General features: G+C 40.0%; 1 protein-coding gene across 1 annotated transcript; it reads left to right on the top strand.

The window, feature by feature from the left end:
• Positions 1-2,932: 2,932 nt before the first annotated feature.
• LOC130455156 (mas-related G-protein coupled receptor member X4-like) lies at positions 2,933-5,955 on the top strand. The gene is made up of 2 exons (XM_056803558.1): positions 2,933-3,414; positions 5,919-5,955. Exons 1-2 carry the CDS (start codon positions 2,933-2,935, stop codon positions 5,953-5,955), a joined length of 519 nt encoding a protein of 172 aa, XP_056659536.1.
• Positions 5,956-17,914: the final 11,959 nt, after the last annotated feature.

The following is a 17,914-nucleotide window of genomic DNA, read 5'->3' as shown; positions in this document are numbered from 1 at the left end:
TGAGTCTGAGATAATGGTCATTGCCTACCCCAATAAAGGATATTGTCTTGTGACTTGACCTTCAGACTAATGTGGGCATTGCTAAACAAACTAACCAATCAGCTTTGTAGTTGGGTAACTGTTTCTTAAAAAGGTTTGTATATCTTGTGATATGTCATCAACCTTGTATGGAAAATAGTCATTTGTTATAATCTGGGCATAATAAATGAGGTCTCCTCCTTTGGGCATCATCTGTTGCCAGGGTCTGACTATGTAACACATGCAAGAGAATGCTTTTATTGGAGGAGTTGGCCCTAACTAGTTAATTCTAACTTTTTGACTCGACTTGGAGAGATTTGGCTCTTTGACTCAGTTTACCCAAATTGTCAATATTGGGATGGTGGTCTTCTATTGCTCAACAGTGTGACACTCTGCCAACCTGCTTTTTCCCAAACCCAATGACAACACTCCTATACGAAACATTCAGAACTGAAGCTAATACAACTGGGGAAGACCTGAAGAAATCTGACTTTCCTTCATGCTAAGTTTTCTCAAACTTCCTCAAATTCTATATTGTACTTCCTTTTTTCTTTAACATGTAATAAGGCTGCCAACAGGAGATACTCCCACAGTAGCCTAATAAATTGCAGGAAATGTGACTTTTAAGTACCAAAAGATGATGGGAAAGACCAGTGAATTAGGGATAATGGGCCACACTAATCAAACAGTGATTTCACTAATGCCTTTATGCATGGACAAGTGGTTAGAGAGAATCAAAGTTTTTACCAGAGAGAATCCATTTAGGAGCTTTATCTGGTGTTGAAAGGCCTTAGAAAGTTTGTCTCCTGGGACAATGCTTGTTACATATGCACCCTTTGAATCTGAAAGCCAATAAAAACTCTCTATGTTAGGTCTATGTGATAGGGGAAGAAGGATGGAGATATAAGGGAAGGAGAGGAGCTCGCCTGAATCCTGCTCCAAGCTCACCCAGGTCCCCAGTGTCTGGCCAAGAAATCCTGAGGCAGACAGATATAGACATCAACTTCAGGACCAGGCACAGGAGTCACAAGAACCTGAAAGAGAGAAGGGAAGTGCTCAGTCTGTGGCCTTTTCTTGTCGTTCTTTGTCTTTCCTGGATCTGCTGAAAATTGTTCTGTGAGTTTACTCCTCTCTTCATACATTTATATTGATGCTCTCAATGCGCACAGCTAACAAAGTGGTTACTATCGGGAGGTAGAGCCAGCAGTCTCCGCTGCTCTACTCTGATGATTATTAGTTGTAGTTTTTCCCTCAGAAGTAAGCAGCAACCCCTGAACCTGTAGACACTCCTTGATATGGCCCTGGCAGGGAGGAAGTTTTGTTTTGAGGCATTTAGTAGGTCTAACAGCACAAAGCTGCTGAAGTTCTTGTACTTTCATCCCCAAGCCCTGCCTCTGACTCAGGGAATGTGGACCCCATCTTTCCTTGGTTTTTCTCTGACTCTCAGTCTAGATGAACATTCCCACCCTGGCATAGACATTTGTCCCTACAACCCATCATTTGTCCAAAAAATGAGCTGAGGCCATAGGAATCCACAATCCCGAGACCTGCAGTCAGTCAGGGTCTGGCTTAGTTAGTTCCTTGGTTTGGCCTGAGATAAGTACCTGGGGCTGTAGCCTCCTCCCTCTGTCCCTGCAATGGGATATCAGCTACTTCAGGGCAGGTACCGACTCCTTGTCTTTGCATTCCCAGCACCAAGTCTGGTGCTGAACATTGTTCTGGGCTCAGTATCTCCAAACAGTAAGGACTAAACGAATGTTTATTGCCGTTTGGTACCAAAAAACAATTAAGAGATTATTACATTTCCTTCCCTACATTCAAGAAGTGGGTGACTAAAGGTGTGGAACACTGAGGATTATACTGTTGGACTTGGTTCTTATGATGGCTAATTGTGCTGAAATATTTTTATTTCCCTTTTTTATTCCTTGATTTAGAAATTGTATGTTTGGAAATAAAAATTATTAAACAAAAACATTATTGATAGAAATTTTCAAATATAAAGAAATGAATGGATAGTTGAATTTAGGAATGAGTAAATGAGTAAATGAACAAATAAATGTCCAGGTGCACAAATAAAGTTATAAATCTCTTTCTGTTGAAATGAGCTGAAGAGAGAGGGAAACGGAGGGGGAGTTGGAGACTGGACAGGGAAGAAAGGAGAAGTAGAAGGAGATCTAATCCTTTCTGGGAGGCTCCTTTCTATACCCCACTATCACATCATGACAAGAGACAGAGTGAAAGGGAAGCATGAAACAAGCATTTGTTAAGTGCTTACAATGGGCCAAGCACATAGCTGGGGCACCTAGGTGGCACAGTGAATAGAGTGCCAGACCTAGAGTGAGGAAGACATCATTGTGAGTTCAAGCACAGCCTAAAAAATTTGTTTGCTCCGTGATTCTGGGCAAATTATTTAACCCTTGTTTGCCTCAGTTTAACTCATCTGTAAAATGATCTGGAGAAGGAAGTGCTGAACCACTCCAACATCTTTGTCAAGAAAACCCCAAATAGCATCACAAAGAGGGGGACACAAGTAACCAATTGTCCAAACAACAGAAACATGCCTGGCACTGTGTTAAACCCTTTACAAATGGTATCTCCCTTGATCCTCCTTTAAGCCTTTGAGGCTGGTGCTCTTATTGGCCACATTTTAGAGTTGAGCAACCTGAGAGAGAAGGATGTTCCCACACAGATAATGTGTCTGGGTCTTCTTTCTTACTCTATGGCCAGTGCTCTGTGCGCTGGGATGGCCACCTTGCCTGGCCCCCAAAAGAGAAGGAGCAGAGCAGAGGAGGCCCTAACTTTTGACCTTCTAAACTGGAGGACACTCCTGGGAAACCCCCTGATGCATTTCCATGTCTTCCTGTCCTCAGAGCATCTGAGAGGGGAGGGCTTCCTGCCGCTGGAACCAAGCACCATGGCGGTGTCCTCCACACCTGGGCAGCAGGAATATGTTCCAGACAACACAACGGAGACGATTTCAAATGGGACTTTAGTTCCGGAATCTGTTGGCAAAGATGATTTACGTAAGTGGCTGAACATCCTCTCTCTGGTCATTGCCCCAGTCGGGCTGGTGGGGAACGGCCTGGTCCTGTGGCTGCTGGGCTTCCGCATCCAGAGGAACCACTTCTCCGTCTACATCCTTAACCTGGCCGCGGCCGACGCCCTTGTCCTTGGTAGCTTCTTTGTGTTCTACCCGTGGGAAACTGTTAAAGCGCATCTCTTGTACCTGTTAGAGGACTGTATCCTATACATGTTCTACTGTGTGAGCATGAGCCTGCTGGCGGCCATCAGCACCGAGCGCTGTCTCTCCGTGCTCTTCCCCATCTGGTACCGCTGCCACCGGCCCAAGCACACGTCCGCGGCGGTGTGCGCTGGCATATGGGCTCTGGCCCTCCTGTTCTGGGGCGGGTATTTGGGGGTTTGTTTTCATTTAGGCTGTCCCGAATTCTGGGACGACATTGGCCACCTCCTGGCGGCGTGGTTCATCCCCGTCACCTCAGTGCTGTGCGTGGCCAGCCTGACGCTGGTGCTCCGGGTCCAGTGCAGCTCCCAGCGCCGGCAGCCGCCCCGGCTCTACCTCCTGATCCTGCTCACCGTCCTCGTGTTCCTGCTCTGCGCTGTGCCCTTGGGGATTAAGATTTTCCTTTGGAGTTTGTCAGTCTTCGATTTCATGCCCTTTCGCCTCGCCCTGCTCCTGGCCTGTGTGAACAGCAGCGCGAACCCTTTCATTTACTTCTTCCTGGGCAGCCGAAGGCGGAGAAGGGGGAGGGAGCCCCTCGGGGTGGTCCTCCAGAGGGCCCTGGGGGAGGAGCAGGAATCGGAGATCCGGGACAGGGACGTTTCCCACACCCAGACTCTAGACACATCATCCCTAGGATAAGAACAAAAGGCTCAGGGGAAATGAACCCACCGATCCAGGAGTAGCAGCACCCCTTTCACCTTCCTGAGAGAAGAGTCAAGAGCCTTCCCCCTTCCCTGTTGCTGGATCCTAGGGTTTAAACTGTAATGAACAAGCATTTCTTAACTGCCTACTCTATGTCAGACACTGCGCTAAGGGTTTTACAATTCTCTCTTTTAATCCTCACCATATCCCAGGGAGGGAGATACTTTGATGATGTCACTTTATGGTCCTGGAAACTGAGACACGGGGAGTTCAGTGACTTCCCTGTGGTCCCAAAGCTGGTATCTGAAACTGGATTTGAACTCAGGTCTTCCTAGCTCCAGGACACAATGTTTCCTACACTCTGGAGTCTCCAGCTAGTTGAAGGACACTTGTCTCACAAGCCACAGCAGAGCCAATCCAAAAAATGCCTCTGTCTCTGTCCCAGGAAGTGGAGGAAGAGGAAACTATAAGATGCCTGGAGAAAAGTTAAAAATCAGAGATCTCCGCATGAATCTGATCCACTTGGATGCTCTTAGAAGACAAAATGGGAGGGGTAGAGAATTACTTTGAGGTGTTTGTTTCTTCCAGTTGTGTCTGATTGTTTATGATCTCATTTGGTCCTCAAATCAATGTGTCTGAAACTAGATTTGATCTGAGGTATTCCTAATACCAGGACCAAAGTTCTATTCACTCTAGAGCCCCCTACCTGGCTTGAGATTTCAGTATTTAATTGGGGAGTGAAGTCTATGGCCTCAAATGCCACCAACCCAGAGAAGGGTCACTTTGATGAATGGTCACTCTCCTTGTCCTGAAGAATAGAGAAGGCCCCATGTCTCCCCGCCCTTTCCTTGTCAGCTTCAGTAAATGAAAGGATAAAGTCACTTGGCTGGCATATTGAGTGTAGCACTTAAAAAGCATCACGTGTTAGTATTTTCAAGAGTTCAGCTGGAATTCTGTCACCTCCACTAGGCTTGTAAGCAAGGCTACCAAAGCCCACTTGACTCCATTCTCCAGAATGTCTAGCTCTAGAGCAATAACAACACTATCATAGTTATCAGTGGTGATAAGATATTTCCTATATAGTTCTTTACATTATTACCAACTCTTCTTAATATCCTCTACTTCTTTTAGGTTCTTACCATTTTTGTCTTTTATTATGCCCATTCTAATATCAAAACTTCCCTTGATATCTCTAATTTTCTTGAAGGGATGTCTTTCCCATTCTATTATTTATTTTGTTGGGTTTTTTGCCTTATTTGTTTAAGAAAACCTTATTTCTCTTTGTTGTTCTCTGGAATTCTGCATTCAGCTGGGCATCTTTTCTTTCCTCCTTTCTCTTGAACGTTTCTTCTTTCCTTAACTATTTAGAGTTAACAACATCTGTCCATAGTTCTTCAGACACTACCTACTAGCTCTAATCACTGATCTAACCTATTGATCATCTTCACATCATATTCATAAGGGATGCTATATAGGTTATACTGTCATGGTTTGATGACTTCCCCAACTTCAATTTAAGTCTAAATTTTGCAGTAAGAAACTCATGATCTGAGTCACAGTCAGCTTCAGGTCTTGTTTTGACTGACAGTACAGAGTTCTCCAACACTGGTTGCAAAGTATATGATTAATCTACTTTCAATATTAATCATTTGGTGATGTTCTGTGTTATTGTAATCTTTTAGGTTATTGAAAGAGGGTTTGCCATGACCATTGAGTTATTTTGACATAATTCAGTTAGTCTCTACCCTGCTTCATTTGCTACTTCAAATACAAACTTGCTGGTTATTTCAATTATCTTTTGAGTTCCTACTTTAGTATTTCAAATCCCTACAATGAATGTGACACCTTTTCTGGTATTATTTCTGAACGATGTTTTCGGTTTTCATAGAACCAATCAATTTTGATATCTTTAGCATCAGTGGTTGGAGCACTGATTGGTATTACTGTGATGATGAACATTTTGTCTTGGATTCAAGCAGGTGTCTTTCTGTCATTTTTAGACTATACTACAAAATAGATTTTCTCTCCCATTTCTTGTCCTTGAGGATTACTAGATTTCTTCTAAGATATTCGTACTCATACTAGTACGTGTAGTAATCACCTCAATGAAATGCATCCATAGCTATTCATTGAAATTCATTGACATTCAACATATCCAGGTTTAAACTTTCTCTCTCCTGTCTGACCACATTACTTTGTTTACTTTGGTTTCAGGATCTCACATTCCAAGTTCCTATACAATACTGATCACAAAAGCATCAGGCTTTCCTTTCATCTCCAGACAAATTCACACTGTGTTCTCCTTTGCCTTTGAACTTGTCGCTTTATTAGTTCTGGAGCTACTTTGGGTAGTTATCTGCTCTTCCCTAGGAGAGTTTTGGATACTTTCTGACCTGAAGGTCTCATCTACCAGGGTCACACATTTTCTCATTTTAACCCTGTCCATGGAGTTTTCTTGGCAAAGATTCTGGAATAGTTTGCCATTTCCTTCTCTACTGTGGCCTTTCTGTCTTGGATAATCCTGCATGGCACAGGTCATAGTTTCTTTGGGCTATGCAAGCCCCTCCAGCATGACAAGGCAGTGATCCAGGAGGGGAGTTAACAATAAATAAAAGCATTTCTCTTCAGTATTTATTAAATATATATATTTTTTGCAAAGACATGGACTCAAAATCTTTTCTCCCCTCTTTTCTAGAATATACACATGCTGGAATGACAATCAATCATTAGACAAGGCTCTTATTAGTCATGTACAGTCATACAGTTCCTTCTTTCCCAGAGGATTTAAGGAACTGATCAGGAAGAACTCAGTTCAAAGCCAGCCTCAGATGCTTTCTAGCTGTATGACACTGGGCAAGTCACTTAACCTCTGTCTACTTCACTTTCCTCTTCTGTTAAATCAAGATCAGAATGGCATCAGTCTTCCAGAGTTGTTGGGATGATTAAGCGAGATGATTGCCAAGTGCTTAGCAAGCTAGCAAGGCCATAATAAGTACTACATTAAAAAATTAGTTATTATCATGAGGACAGTGATAGAATTATGTGACCTTGCCAAGACTGAAGATCGAAAGAAATGGGCAAGTCCCCAAAGAACTTTGTAAAAATGTAAAAATAATTTATAGGTTCTTTTGCACATACCCCAATCACAAAGTTAGTATTATTCTTCATTTCAAGGTCAAGTATACCCAACTGGATGCTAAGACAGTATTTATATTATAGCAAACAACGTATCTAATAAATGGTAGCTCCAATTCATAATTTCACAACATTCAGACCAAAGAAGAACAGACATCCTAATATATGATACACTCTGGGTATTATTTTTTTAATTGATATCATTTCCTATACAATGTTTTCCCCAAATCCCAAAACAAAAGCATGAGCATGATAATAAAATAATATATTATGACCTTTTACAGAGAAACTTAAAACAAAATGGATTGCCAAATGACATTATTTCAGTTACTACATTTTAATCATCTTGAATAGAAAATTGTTTTATTCACCTATTAATTTTTACTTTCTCTAAAACTAGTTGCATTCTGTGATAAAGGATGAAAGGTTTGCAAATAACAATTCAAAGGCCCATATAGAGTAATAAAGATTCAATTGTTTTTAGAGCTGAAGAGATTTATCTTTCAAAATGCTAATCAATAAAGTAAATCATCATTTCTCCTGATTAATCGAGATCTGATATGAATCCAAATCTCATATTGCTTGATATTTTATTTTCATACATCAATCCTGGTACTATTTTTACATGAAGAAGAACGTGAAAATTGGTAAGGAAAAAATATGGGGTTCATGAGGAATCCCCAAATCAATTTTAACTATCTAAGGAGGATACAAGCAGTTCTCCAAATAGAATATTTATTTTATAGACTTGGAAATCATTCCATTCTCCTCTAATCTAAATGAGGTATGGGACTTAAATTTTTAACAATATTAGTTTACTCAATTCTCAGGATTCATTTGTCCTATGTCAAGTCTAATTATACAATACTGATTACAATACATATGCTTTTCCCTGTACAAAGCTGAAACTTCAAGGTTTATAAAGATTTTCTGATTTTGTTGGGAAAAGGTTCTAAAACTGAAATACATTAATAAAATTATTAAATGAATGAGCAATTATTGCCTATCAGAGCCAAGGATATGGTCTTACATTGGGCTGCAGGGGGAGGGGTGCAAGGAAAATGATCAAGGAACTATCCCCCCAAATTGGCAGCATTCAGACTTCTTCCTCTTCTGCTTCCCTGCCTGCCAGTGGGATTGGGCTTAGTCTAAGTATGGCCTCTTAAGATCCAAGAAGTCCTGTTGATCCAACTCTCACCTCTTCAACTGGGTTGCTTTCTCATTAGCCTTTGATAGTTTCCAAATAGCTTAGGCGAGTCAGGAAGGTTTCTTGGCAATAAGCTCCTCTCTTCAATGGAACCCTGAATCTAAACATCTTATAAATATCTTAAAACACATTACCATCTTGTCATCAAATCATTGTATTCTATATCAACTGAGATGAGGAGTGGAAAGAATGGGACACATCATGACTATATGGAATATTGGGGGGACCAACTGTATAAGTGAAAATCTGTTACCCTAAAAAAGAACTACATTTCCTGGGAGCTCACTGACTTCCTGTCATTATGTACTTCCTGTAGAAAGGGAATAAATATTCAGTGGGCAGTCCTGCTCACTCTCTTTGGTATACAGCCAGCGTGGTGATGCTAGTGAGTGGGTATCTTGAAAATGGCTAATCAGCAGCCATGGGCACGTGGTCTTTATTTTGTATCCTCTTTATTCCTTGATTTCTAATGATCATTTAATAAATCTCCTAAAATATAATATTTTTATTATTGAGATCTAATTTTAACTCTCTTGTAATACTTGATACTTTTCCTCTTACCCCTAAATTTTTTCTCCTCCAAGTGAAATAAACAGAATTCCTTCAAATAATCCTAATATGCCAAGATCCAGGGTCATTGACCTTGAAAGTCTTATCACCCTCCCAAGTAGCAATGAGAAGTTCAAGAAGGCATCTTTCATATCCTGGATACTGAAATAATTCTTCAGTGGAGCTGAAGTAATTGGTTGGTATCTTGACATTAAGACCAGTGATGACTCACAGTTGGTTGGAGACAGGATGTAGGCCCACCAGGTAGGCCTAACCTGTAGATGATGTTATAACACAAGCTGACTACTTTTAAGTTGTTATAAAACAGTATCTGGTTTATTATACTTCTCAATCTCAAAGGATAGGGTGGTCCTTTGGTTTCCCTAACCTAGATCATCTATTTTCTCTCCCCAGATCCAAACTATGGATCCTCAGGGACCCTCTTCTTAGAAATAAAGGCTAAATCTCACTAACTAACTAATCTAATTATTTAGATAGAGACTATTAAACAGTTTATCAGGTTGAGCTAGGTAGATTTGTTGATGAGTTCACCCTTGAGGCCAGAGACCTGAGCCCAGCTGGCTGGGCTGTTCTCACTGGGTCTTGGCAGTTTCACACACACACACACACACACACACACACACACACACACACACACACACACACACACACACTGGATTTCTCAGAATAGCGATGTTCACAGGATCTTGGTAGATGGAAACAGGGATGGGAATGATAATCTCTAGATGGAAGGAATTATCAGGAACCTCTGATTTCAGTAGAGAATGATCAGTTTCATCCTTCTGGCATATATGAGATGGCCACAGGAAGTAATCCTCCACTCTCCTTGGTTTCCAGGACCAATGAACTCCTTCCTCATTCAGGTTCTCTCTCTAATTCCTTCCCCAAATTCTGGAACTCCCTTTCAGTGCTATGCATGTACACAGACCCTGCTTTCCAAAACTTTGCTTTTTTCCCCATGCACAAGTTTGCTTTTCCTTCATTTCCCTTTTACACCCCCCCTTTGCACAGATCAAAACTTTTGTTATCTGTGCACCAATAAACATCCCTTGTTTCATTGTATTCCTACTGTAAATTCTTATCCCCAAATAACAAACAGCTAAACTTAATGAGCTATTCCTATCTTATCTTTTCTATTCTAGGGACTTGAACAAAGGAAAGAAAGAGAAAGGAAAGGGATTTACAACAAGTTGCAAAGATCCAACACAATGCAACATTTGCACCCTCAAAACTAACTAAAAATATGAATATAACCTACTAAGAATACAAATACAATAAAATTCAAAACTCAAAACCAGTTTGCTATCAAAACCTTATTATGCTGAACTAATACAAAAACAATCTTACCTAAAAAATTATAAAAATGCATAAAACTAGGAAAAATTACAATAAAACCCACTGTAGCATAAGCTTTTTACAAAAAACACAATCTATCTAAAAATGAATTAATGCAAAATGCATTTAAAAAATCTAACTGAACAATTCAAACAAATTCTATTCTAAATGCTATTGCTAATACATTCAACCAAACTGCCTACATAAAATTGTGAACTCAGTCTCCTCTCTTATGAATCTAAGGTTCCACATCATTTGATCTATGCACAGCCTTATTTTATATATTCTATACCTACACCTACATATATGTACAAATTTGCAAAACTGCATTTTCAGCAACTATAGACATTGAATTAAATGTTACATGCATGTACAGACTAACAGTCATGTGTACATATATAGACATGTGTGTATTACTTATATTACCATTTTACGAGCACGTACAGAGCTATATGCATGTGTGTATAACATGTAGTGTCTGTATTATATGTTCCTACTCTAACCTTCACATTGATTCCTATTTGTTCCTGATATTCCCCAAGCAGACTATCTCATTCAGACCTTTTATTTAGGTAGATCTTTTGGATCTAATACATACGATTTTACTACTAGATCACTCTTTCTTAAGTATCCATGTATTGACATGGATATTGTATCAAATATAGATCTTATAACATTTCTATGTATCCTTTATGTGCTCATTGCATGTAACATATTTATTCAATCTTTAGTTATTCCTCTTCTCATCTTGCCTGATGGGTCTCTTCTTTTGTATGTCTGTATGTACTGTTGCATGAAACTACATTGGAAGTGTGTTTGTGTTTAATGATGCATTTATCTCACACATTTTCTGTCCATTCCTCATCTGATCCTCTTCTCTACAGAATCCTTACAGTCTTTACTGTCCTTTTGCTGTCCTCCCACAGCCTTCTTTCATTCTGTTCCATTCTGGTCGGCCTGAATTCTCCTCCTTCTGTACCTTCTGCTTGTCATCTTAGTTGCCTGATGAATCTTTCAGCTTTCTTTTAAATAACTGCTTTCTATCTCATCTCTTTTTCCTTCTCCTCCTAAATCTATTTCTGACTCGGTTTCTCCTCTGTTTTCACTGAGTGAGTTTTACATGTGAACAATGATTCCACAGTTCTTTTTCTAAGACTTTTACCATTGAAGCTATTACTAGGGTAGCTTTATATGGTCCAATCCCATTTTCTTGTGTGGCTGAGGTTTTTGCAAAGTTCTTTATATATGCTGAGTCTCCTGGCTTTACCTTATGAAGTGAATAATCTAATGGCCCAGATTGTTGTAAAAGACCCATGTCATGTAGCTTTCTCATTCTAGCTTGTAAAGCTGTTAAACAAGAATATTTGCATGTCTCCTCCTAGCATAGAGAAATAGGCTGCTTTAGGTGTTTTTGCTTGTAAAGGTACATGTCCATACAGACCCTGCTTGCAAACCTTTGCTTTTTCCTATGCATACGTTTGCTTTTCCTTCATTTCTCTTTTATGATACCTAACATTGGGAAGATGTGAAGATTGGCTTTGGCTATCTCCTGATTGTAACAATGAAGATACTTAGCTCTTCCTTTATTGTGAAGATTAAATTGTAATCCACAATCAATTTTTAGATTTTAATCCCCAAAAGGTGATAACTCAGTATTTTAAGTAGATCTACCCATTTTAACTACAAAAAGGTGTTAAGTAACCCAAAAGGTATACTCTAACCAAAGAAGGTGCAAACTAAAGAGTGGGAAGTCCTGGAGAAAAGTGTCTGCTGTGATTGGTAGATGTGAAATTTAGGGGAGGTGACACAAGAGAAAAAGATCTTTAAAAAGAGGATCAGAGGCCAGAAGAGAGATATATTCAATTTGATTTTTGATTCGAGGAGAGACTGGAAGACAGACACCCAGACTTTCCATTTAGATAGTCACCATTGGTGAGTGAAAAGCTGAATTAGTGACCCTGCCTTTCATGGAGGTGTGAACCTCAGAGAAAGGCCCATTGTCTTGAGACTCTTTTTCCTGATTAGGACCTTAGAATTTCTACCTGGTTCAGAGAAAGCCGGAGTGTTCTCTCCTCTCCTCTCTCTCTCTCTCTCTCTCTCTCTCTCTCTCTCTCACTCTCTCTCTCTCTCTCCCTCCCTCCCTCTCTCTCTCCCTCCCTCCCTCTCTCTCTCTCTCTCTCTCTCTCTCTCTCTCTCTCTCTCTCTCTCTCTCTCTCTCTCTCTCTCTCTCTCTCTCTCTCTCTCTCTCCCTCCCTCTCTCTCTCTCCCTCTCTCTCTCTCCCTCTCTCTCTCCCTCTCTCTTTCTCCCTCTCTCTCTCTCTCTCTGTCTCTCTCTCTGTGTCTCTCTGTCTCTCTCTCTTAATATCTTTCCTCTATTGTAAATAAACTACCATAAATTCCATTTACTTTAGGAATTCATTTGGGATTAGAAATTAAATCCCTGGTGACTACATATTTAAATATTCAGAGTCCAACTACAATTAAATTTAATAAAGAATAAGTGAAATCTTGATTTTTATGTCCCTTTGATAAAAAAAACCTGCTTATATACTGATTTTTTCCCCAGAAGGGAGTTACTAATATGTATAACATTGGGCAAATCACTTCATATGTAGCAGCCTGCTGCTACAAGATCTTCTTGTTTCTTGAGCACCTGAAAGGGAAGTCAGGGAATATGGGTGGAAGGGTTAAAGATTAAGGGGAAAAGGACATGGATAGAGAAAACAGACAGAAAGACACAGGATTCTTTAGCATCATGTCCAGCCTGTCAGGTCCTCCTCAGATGGTCCGAGAGAGAGTCAGACAGCAGAACTGATTTTTATTGAAGTTTCAAGGATTGGGGGATGTGGGATTGCCGATCAAAAATGTGGTGTGATAGAAGCAGCATCATATTGCCAATCAACAACAAGGCAAAATATTGGATGCCAACACAACGGCATAGTCCATACCCAGAGCAGAAGCTCATTTGAAAGTCCTCCTTCCTGGCATCATCTCGTTCAGATGCTGAGTGTATGCTCTGACATTACAAAGAAGCTATTGAAATTGCTTCCAGACTGTAGAGAATGGGAGAGGTTTGAGTTCCACAAAATTGGAGCCCCAATTCAATTTAAGGACTCAGAAATCAATCATGTGAAATATTAGAAATATATCCCTAAGTCTGGTCAATGAACACTTTGCTCATTCGAGTCAGCTTTTGAGTACATCTTTAATATGTTCGTGATTTGTTCATACTGTGTAAGAGGGAAGTACCAGAAGGAATGGAAAAGACTAAATTTGAAGGAAAAAAAACCGTCTCCGGAAGAGATGAGATGGATCCCAGCTGCCATCAGGGGATGGGATGGAACTTGTTAGCCAAGCTAAAAAGAAGAGCAGTTGTGAGAGGCTAAAGGTTCTTTTTCTCCTTGGTTTGAAGGGAGGGGAGACTAACACTTTCTGTGAAGACTACAGACATCCCTTAATCCTTTTGCCTGAGAAAACAGAAGATCCTGTCCATTCCTCAGTGATATCTTTAGAATCAAGACTTTTCCCTTAGACGAAACCCGGAGCCTATTCTAAAGAAGACTCCCAGATTCAGACCCCTGAAACTATCTGTAGAAGGCAAATAGCTAGGGATTTCCTGTTTCCTCTATCCTCATTATACCTCAACCATTATTCCTAAATAAATAGATATTTTGGTTTTTCCTAAAGGCTCAATAAGAAGTACAAATTACATCATCTAAAGAAAAAGGAGACTGAAGGGGATTTTCACTGAGCCTTTCAGCTCTAGACAGATGTGACTCCATAGTTAACAGCCCTGCTAGGGGGAAGGGGAGGAAGAAGTGGTGCTACCTTCTATCTAGTTCCTTTTTCCTCAACACTTTGGTTCCTTCTTGATTTCCCCACTAATACAATACCTGGAGCCCTTCATCATATCTCTGGGAACTCACTTTACTCAACTGTAAAGCAGCAGAGTGTTCTAGATATTCCTGAAGGCCGAATCTAATCCAAAATGTTGTGATCTAATAGATGTATGCAGATTCTTCCACATAGTTGAATAGTCTTCAATAACGACTAAAAATCGGAGGGCCAGGCGCAGCCATGCAGACTCACTGGAGAGGCCGTGTATCCACTCGGGACAGAAAATGGGCTCCTAATCAATATGCGTATTCAAGTCAATTCTATAAACATTTATTAAGCACCTGCTATGTTCTGGGCACTAGGCTAAGTGGCTAAGGATACAAATAGGAGAAATAAGAGGGAGATGACAGAGCCACCAGTGGGATCCCGGGCAAGGGCACCATGCTCCTTGCAATTTGAACCCACTGGAGATGCGGATGGGAACTGGAGAGTTACTTGGACAGTCCAGAACCAGTCCTCACTAAATGAGACCTTTGGCAGGAGTTTAGTGCTTCACTCTCCAGTCCTCCAGGCAGAGGGAAGAGGATGCTGAGGGAGATGGCAAAGGTATTGAGAATCCAAAGATTAGTCCAACAACACCATGATCAGATTTCAGGTGAGCAGCTTATCCTGGGTGGGATATCATGCTGCTTAGAATTCAAACCAAACATAGATACTGATGGAAAGGGAAGACTTATCAGTCTCTTGGACCTTTTTTCTGAAGGGAGTCGGAAATCTTTCAGAGTATTCACTACACACTCACAACAGCGAAAGGGGAAATGTTGACAGCAAACCTGGCCTACCCTGTTCAACCCTGCCTCGGTCTACATGCTTTTGCAGCAGAGATCAAGGACCATATAAAAGACAGTTCATTATCTGTTCCCAGTGCCCAAAATATCTAGACCAGCCCCCATCTTCAGTTTAGGGTTGGGCCCCAAATATGAGGAGATACAGACTTTTTCTGGTGAAAAACATCCAAATAAGAACAAAAAATTCAAAGATGAAAATACAATATTAGGCAATCTGACTACTAATTGGTAGAAAGATTAGGGATTTTCCAGGTTGTGATGGGAAGAGTGAACAGTTATAAATCCTGAATTCAGGAAAAGACCACTCCCCCCAAGGATCTGTGAGGAATTAAAGAGACTTGGAAACAATCACCAACCGATCCATTTGGGGCCAGTTTTCAAATAAAACATATGGGTGGCTTAAGCTGGCCTTAAAACTCTCGCTAGCTGGGCAACACTAGGCATGTCCCTTAAGCCCCCATTGCCTAGCCCTTAACACTCCACTTCCTTAGTACCAACACAAAGTATTAGTTCTATGACAGAAGGAAAGGGTTTAAAAAAGCACACAGATCACCAAAAAATGACAAAATAAGCTTTAAATACTATGTTCAATCTATAATCTGACTCAATCAGTCCTTTCTCTGGAGAACAAAAGTGTTTTTTCATCATGTCCTTCAGAATCGTCTTGAATCTGTATTCCTGAGAATAGCTAGTCATCCACAGTTGACCATCGTACTATATTGATGTTATTGGGTACAATGTTCTCCTGGTTCTTCTCGCTTCACTTTGCATCAGTTCATGTAAGTTCACCTCTGATTTGAGAAGAGGCATCAGTAATTCTTGTATACGGAATCAAGATCTGAGTTCCAAACACATCTCAGAAACTTACTAGCTGTGTGTGACGGAGTAAATAACCTTAAAACTTACTTATTCGGTGTTAATTTCTTCACTTCTCCAATGAGATTAACAATAACTCTTGTCTCCTTAAATTTTTCTAAGAATTCTATGAGATAATGTATTAAAATTTATGTACAATCTGAAAGACTCCTACACAGGCCTGTCATTGTTCATATTATCCTAATTTTATCTTGGTCTCAGTCTGTCTCCAATAATGTATAGATCTTGAAGAGTCTATGTCTCTGGGGTCAGTGGAGGATTATTGGCAAACAAAATAGAAATATCCTGATGATTTATGGGTTTGATAATAGATCATTTTTGTCTTCTATTTTTTAACATGATAGATAAAAACGTGTACTGTGTACTATGCATTGCTAGCCTGAATAGGCCTCTCCAATAATGAAAATAATCTGTGGTCTCATATTTCCCAAAGAAATCCTAGTTGGGAGACTGAACAAAAAGAGGGATTTAGGACAAATCCCCCCAAATGAATTTGATCCTTCTAAAGACACAGAACTACACTTGAAGGTGAGTTATAGTTCTCTGTTTCTCTAAGGACATACACTCCATGATGCTTCCTCATGAAGGATTCACTTGAGTTGCATGAAAACAGATCAAGAGAGGGTCTCCATGTCGAGAATCACAGACAGAGAATGAATCCCCTGATTGTAACAATGAAGGTACTTAGCTCTTCCTTTATTGGGAATATTGAATTGTAATCTCTGTCTATTTTTAGATTTAAATCCCCAAAAGTGTTAACTCAGTATTTGAAGTAGATCTGCCTGTTTTAATCTACAAAAAAAGTTAACTAACTACAAAAGGTGTGAACAAAAGAGTGGGCAGTCCTGGAGAGGGCATCTATTGTGATTGGTAGATGTAAAATTTAGGGGAGGTGACACAAGAGAAAAAGGTCTTTAAAAAGAGGATCAGAGGCCAGAAGAATATTGATTGAAGAACTCTGACTCAGAGTTGGATTAGATGATCAGTCTCTCGAGCTTGGAGTGAAGAAGAGTCACTTGGAGGAGTTGGACTAGAAGACAGACACTTGAGGAGAGGCTGGAAGACAGACACTCTGACTTGGCTGTGGAACTTGACCTGGAGGAGCTCATACAGGAGACCTCAGACTGCTTTCCTTTTAGATGGTCACTGTGGTGAGTGAAAGGCTGACTTAGTTTCCCTGCCTTTCTGGAGTTATGAACCTCTGAGAAAGGTCCATCATTTTGAGACTCTTTTCCCTGATTGGGGCCTTAGAATTTCTACCTGGCTCAGAGGAAGCCAGAGTTTTCTTTCTCTCTCTCTCATTTCTTAATATCTTTCCTCTATTGTAAATAAGCTATCATAAATTACACTTACTTTAGTAATTCATTTTGGGATGTAGAAATTAAATCCCTGGCAACCACCAAAAATTATATCCAGCCCAAACACAATTAAACAGAGAGAATTCCTTTTCTTGCTTTACTCTGAGATCATCTCACTTTGACCTGAAGAAATAATTTACTCTGGGTCATTCTTTGTTATGTTCTGATCTGTAGATCCTGGATTTCTGCTGCCTGTTTAGTTCACACAAATTGTTTTCTTGTTATTCCTAGTCATATGGTCTTTTGTAAGTATCTGTTGGGAAGTAGACAAGATGATGGATGAGCTTAAGCAATCGGCTCACCTGCCCCCAGTAGAAAAGCTGAGGAGTGGCCTACAAGTTTGGCACATCTGGACAAAGTATTGATGTTGATTAGTTTTCAATATGGTGCTTTCAAGTATAATGTGATTTTCCATCTCATCCCTTTTTTTAATCTCTTTTTTATTTCCTGTAACCTTGTCTGAGATTATCACACCCTTATTGTTGTTGCTGTTTTTGTCACCTTGAGGTTCTAAGGATTCTGGGGATTTAAAAAGATGTAATTTTCCAACAAATAGTATCCAAACTCTTGTTAGGATCAAGGTTTTCAGAATCTGACAATTCTTAGGTTATCCCTCCCAGAATTTTTATTTTCCAAGTCAAGTGCTTTTGATTGTTATTGTTGTTTGCTTTGGGGAGTATATTACAAATATTTTCTTTGGCTTTCCCCACTCCCTCAATCTTTTGGCTTCACTTATTTTTTCCTCTTCTCTTTTTGAGATGTTCTGTTTTGTCTTTCCATTCTAGTAAACAGCAGGTAGTTCCTTTTTAAATTTTTATTTATTTAATTAATTAGTTTTTTCCATGAT

Source organism: Monodelphis domestica, chromosome 6, assembly GCF_027887165.1.
Source record: "Monodelphis domestica isolate mMonDom1 chromosome 6, mMonDom1.pri, whole genome shotgun sequence".
Taxonomy (NCBI): Eukaryota; Metazoa; Chordata; class Mammalia; order Didelphimorphia; family Didelphidae; genus Monodelphis; species Monodelphis domestica.
This window is presented reverse-complemented; position numbering and strand designations above follow the sequence as displayed.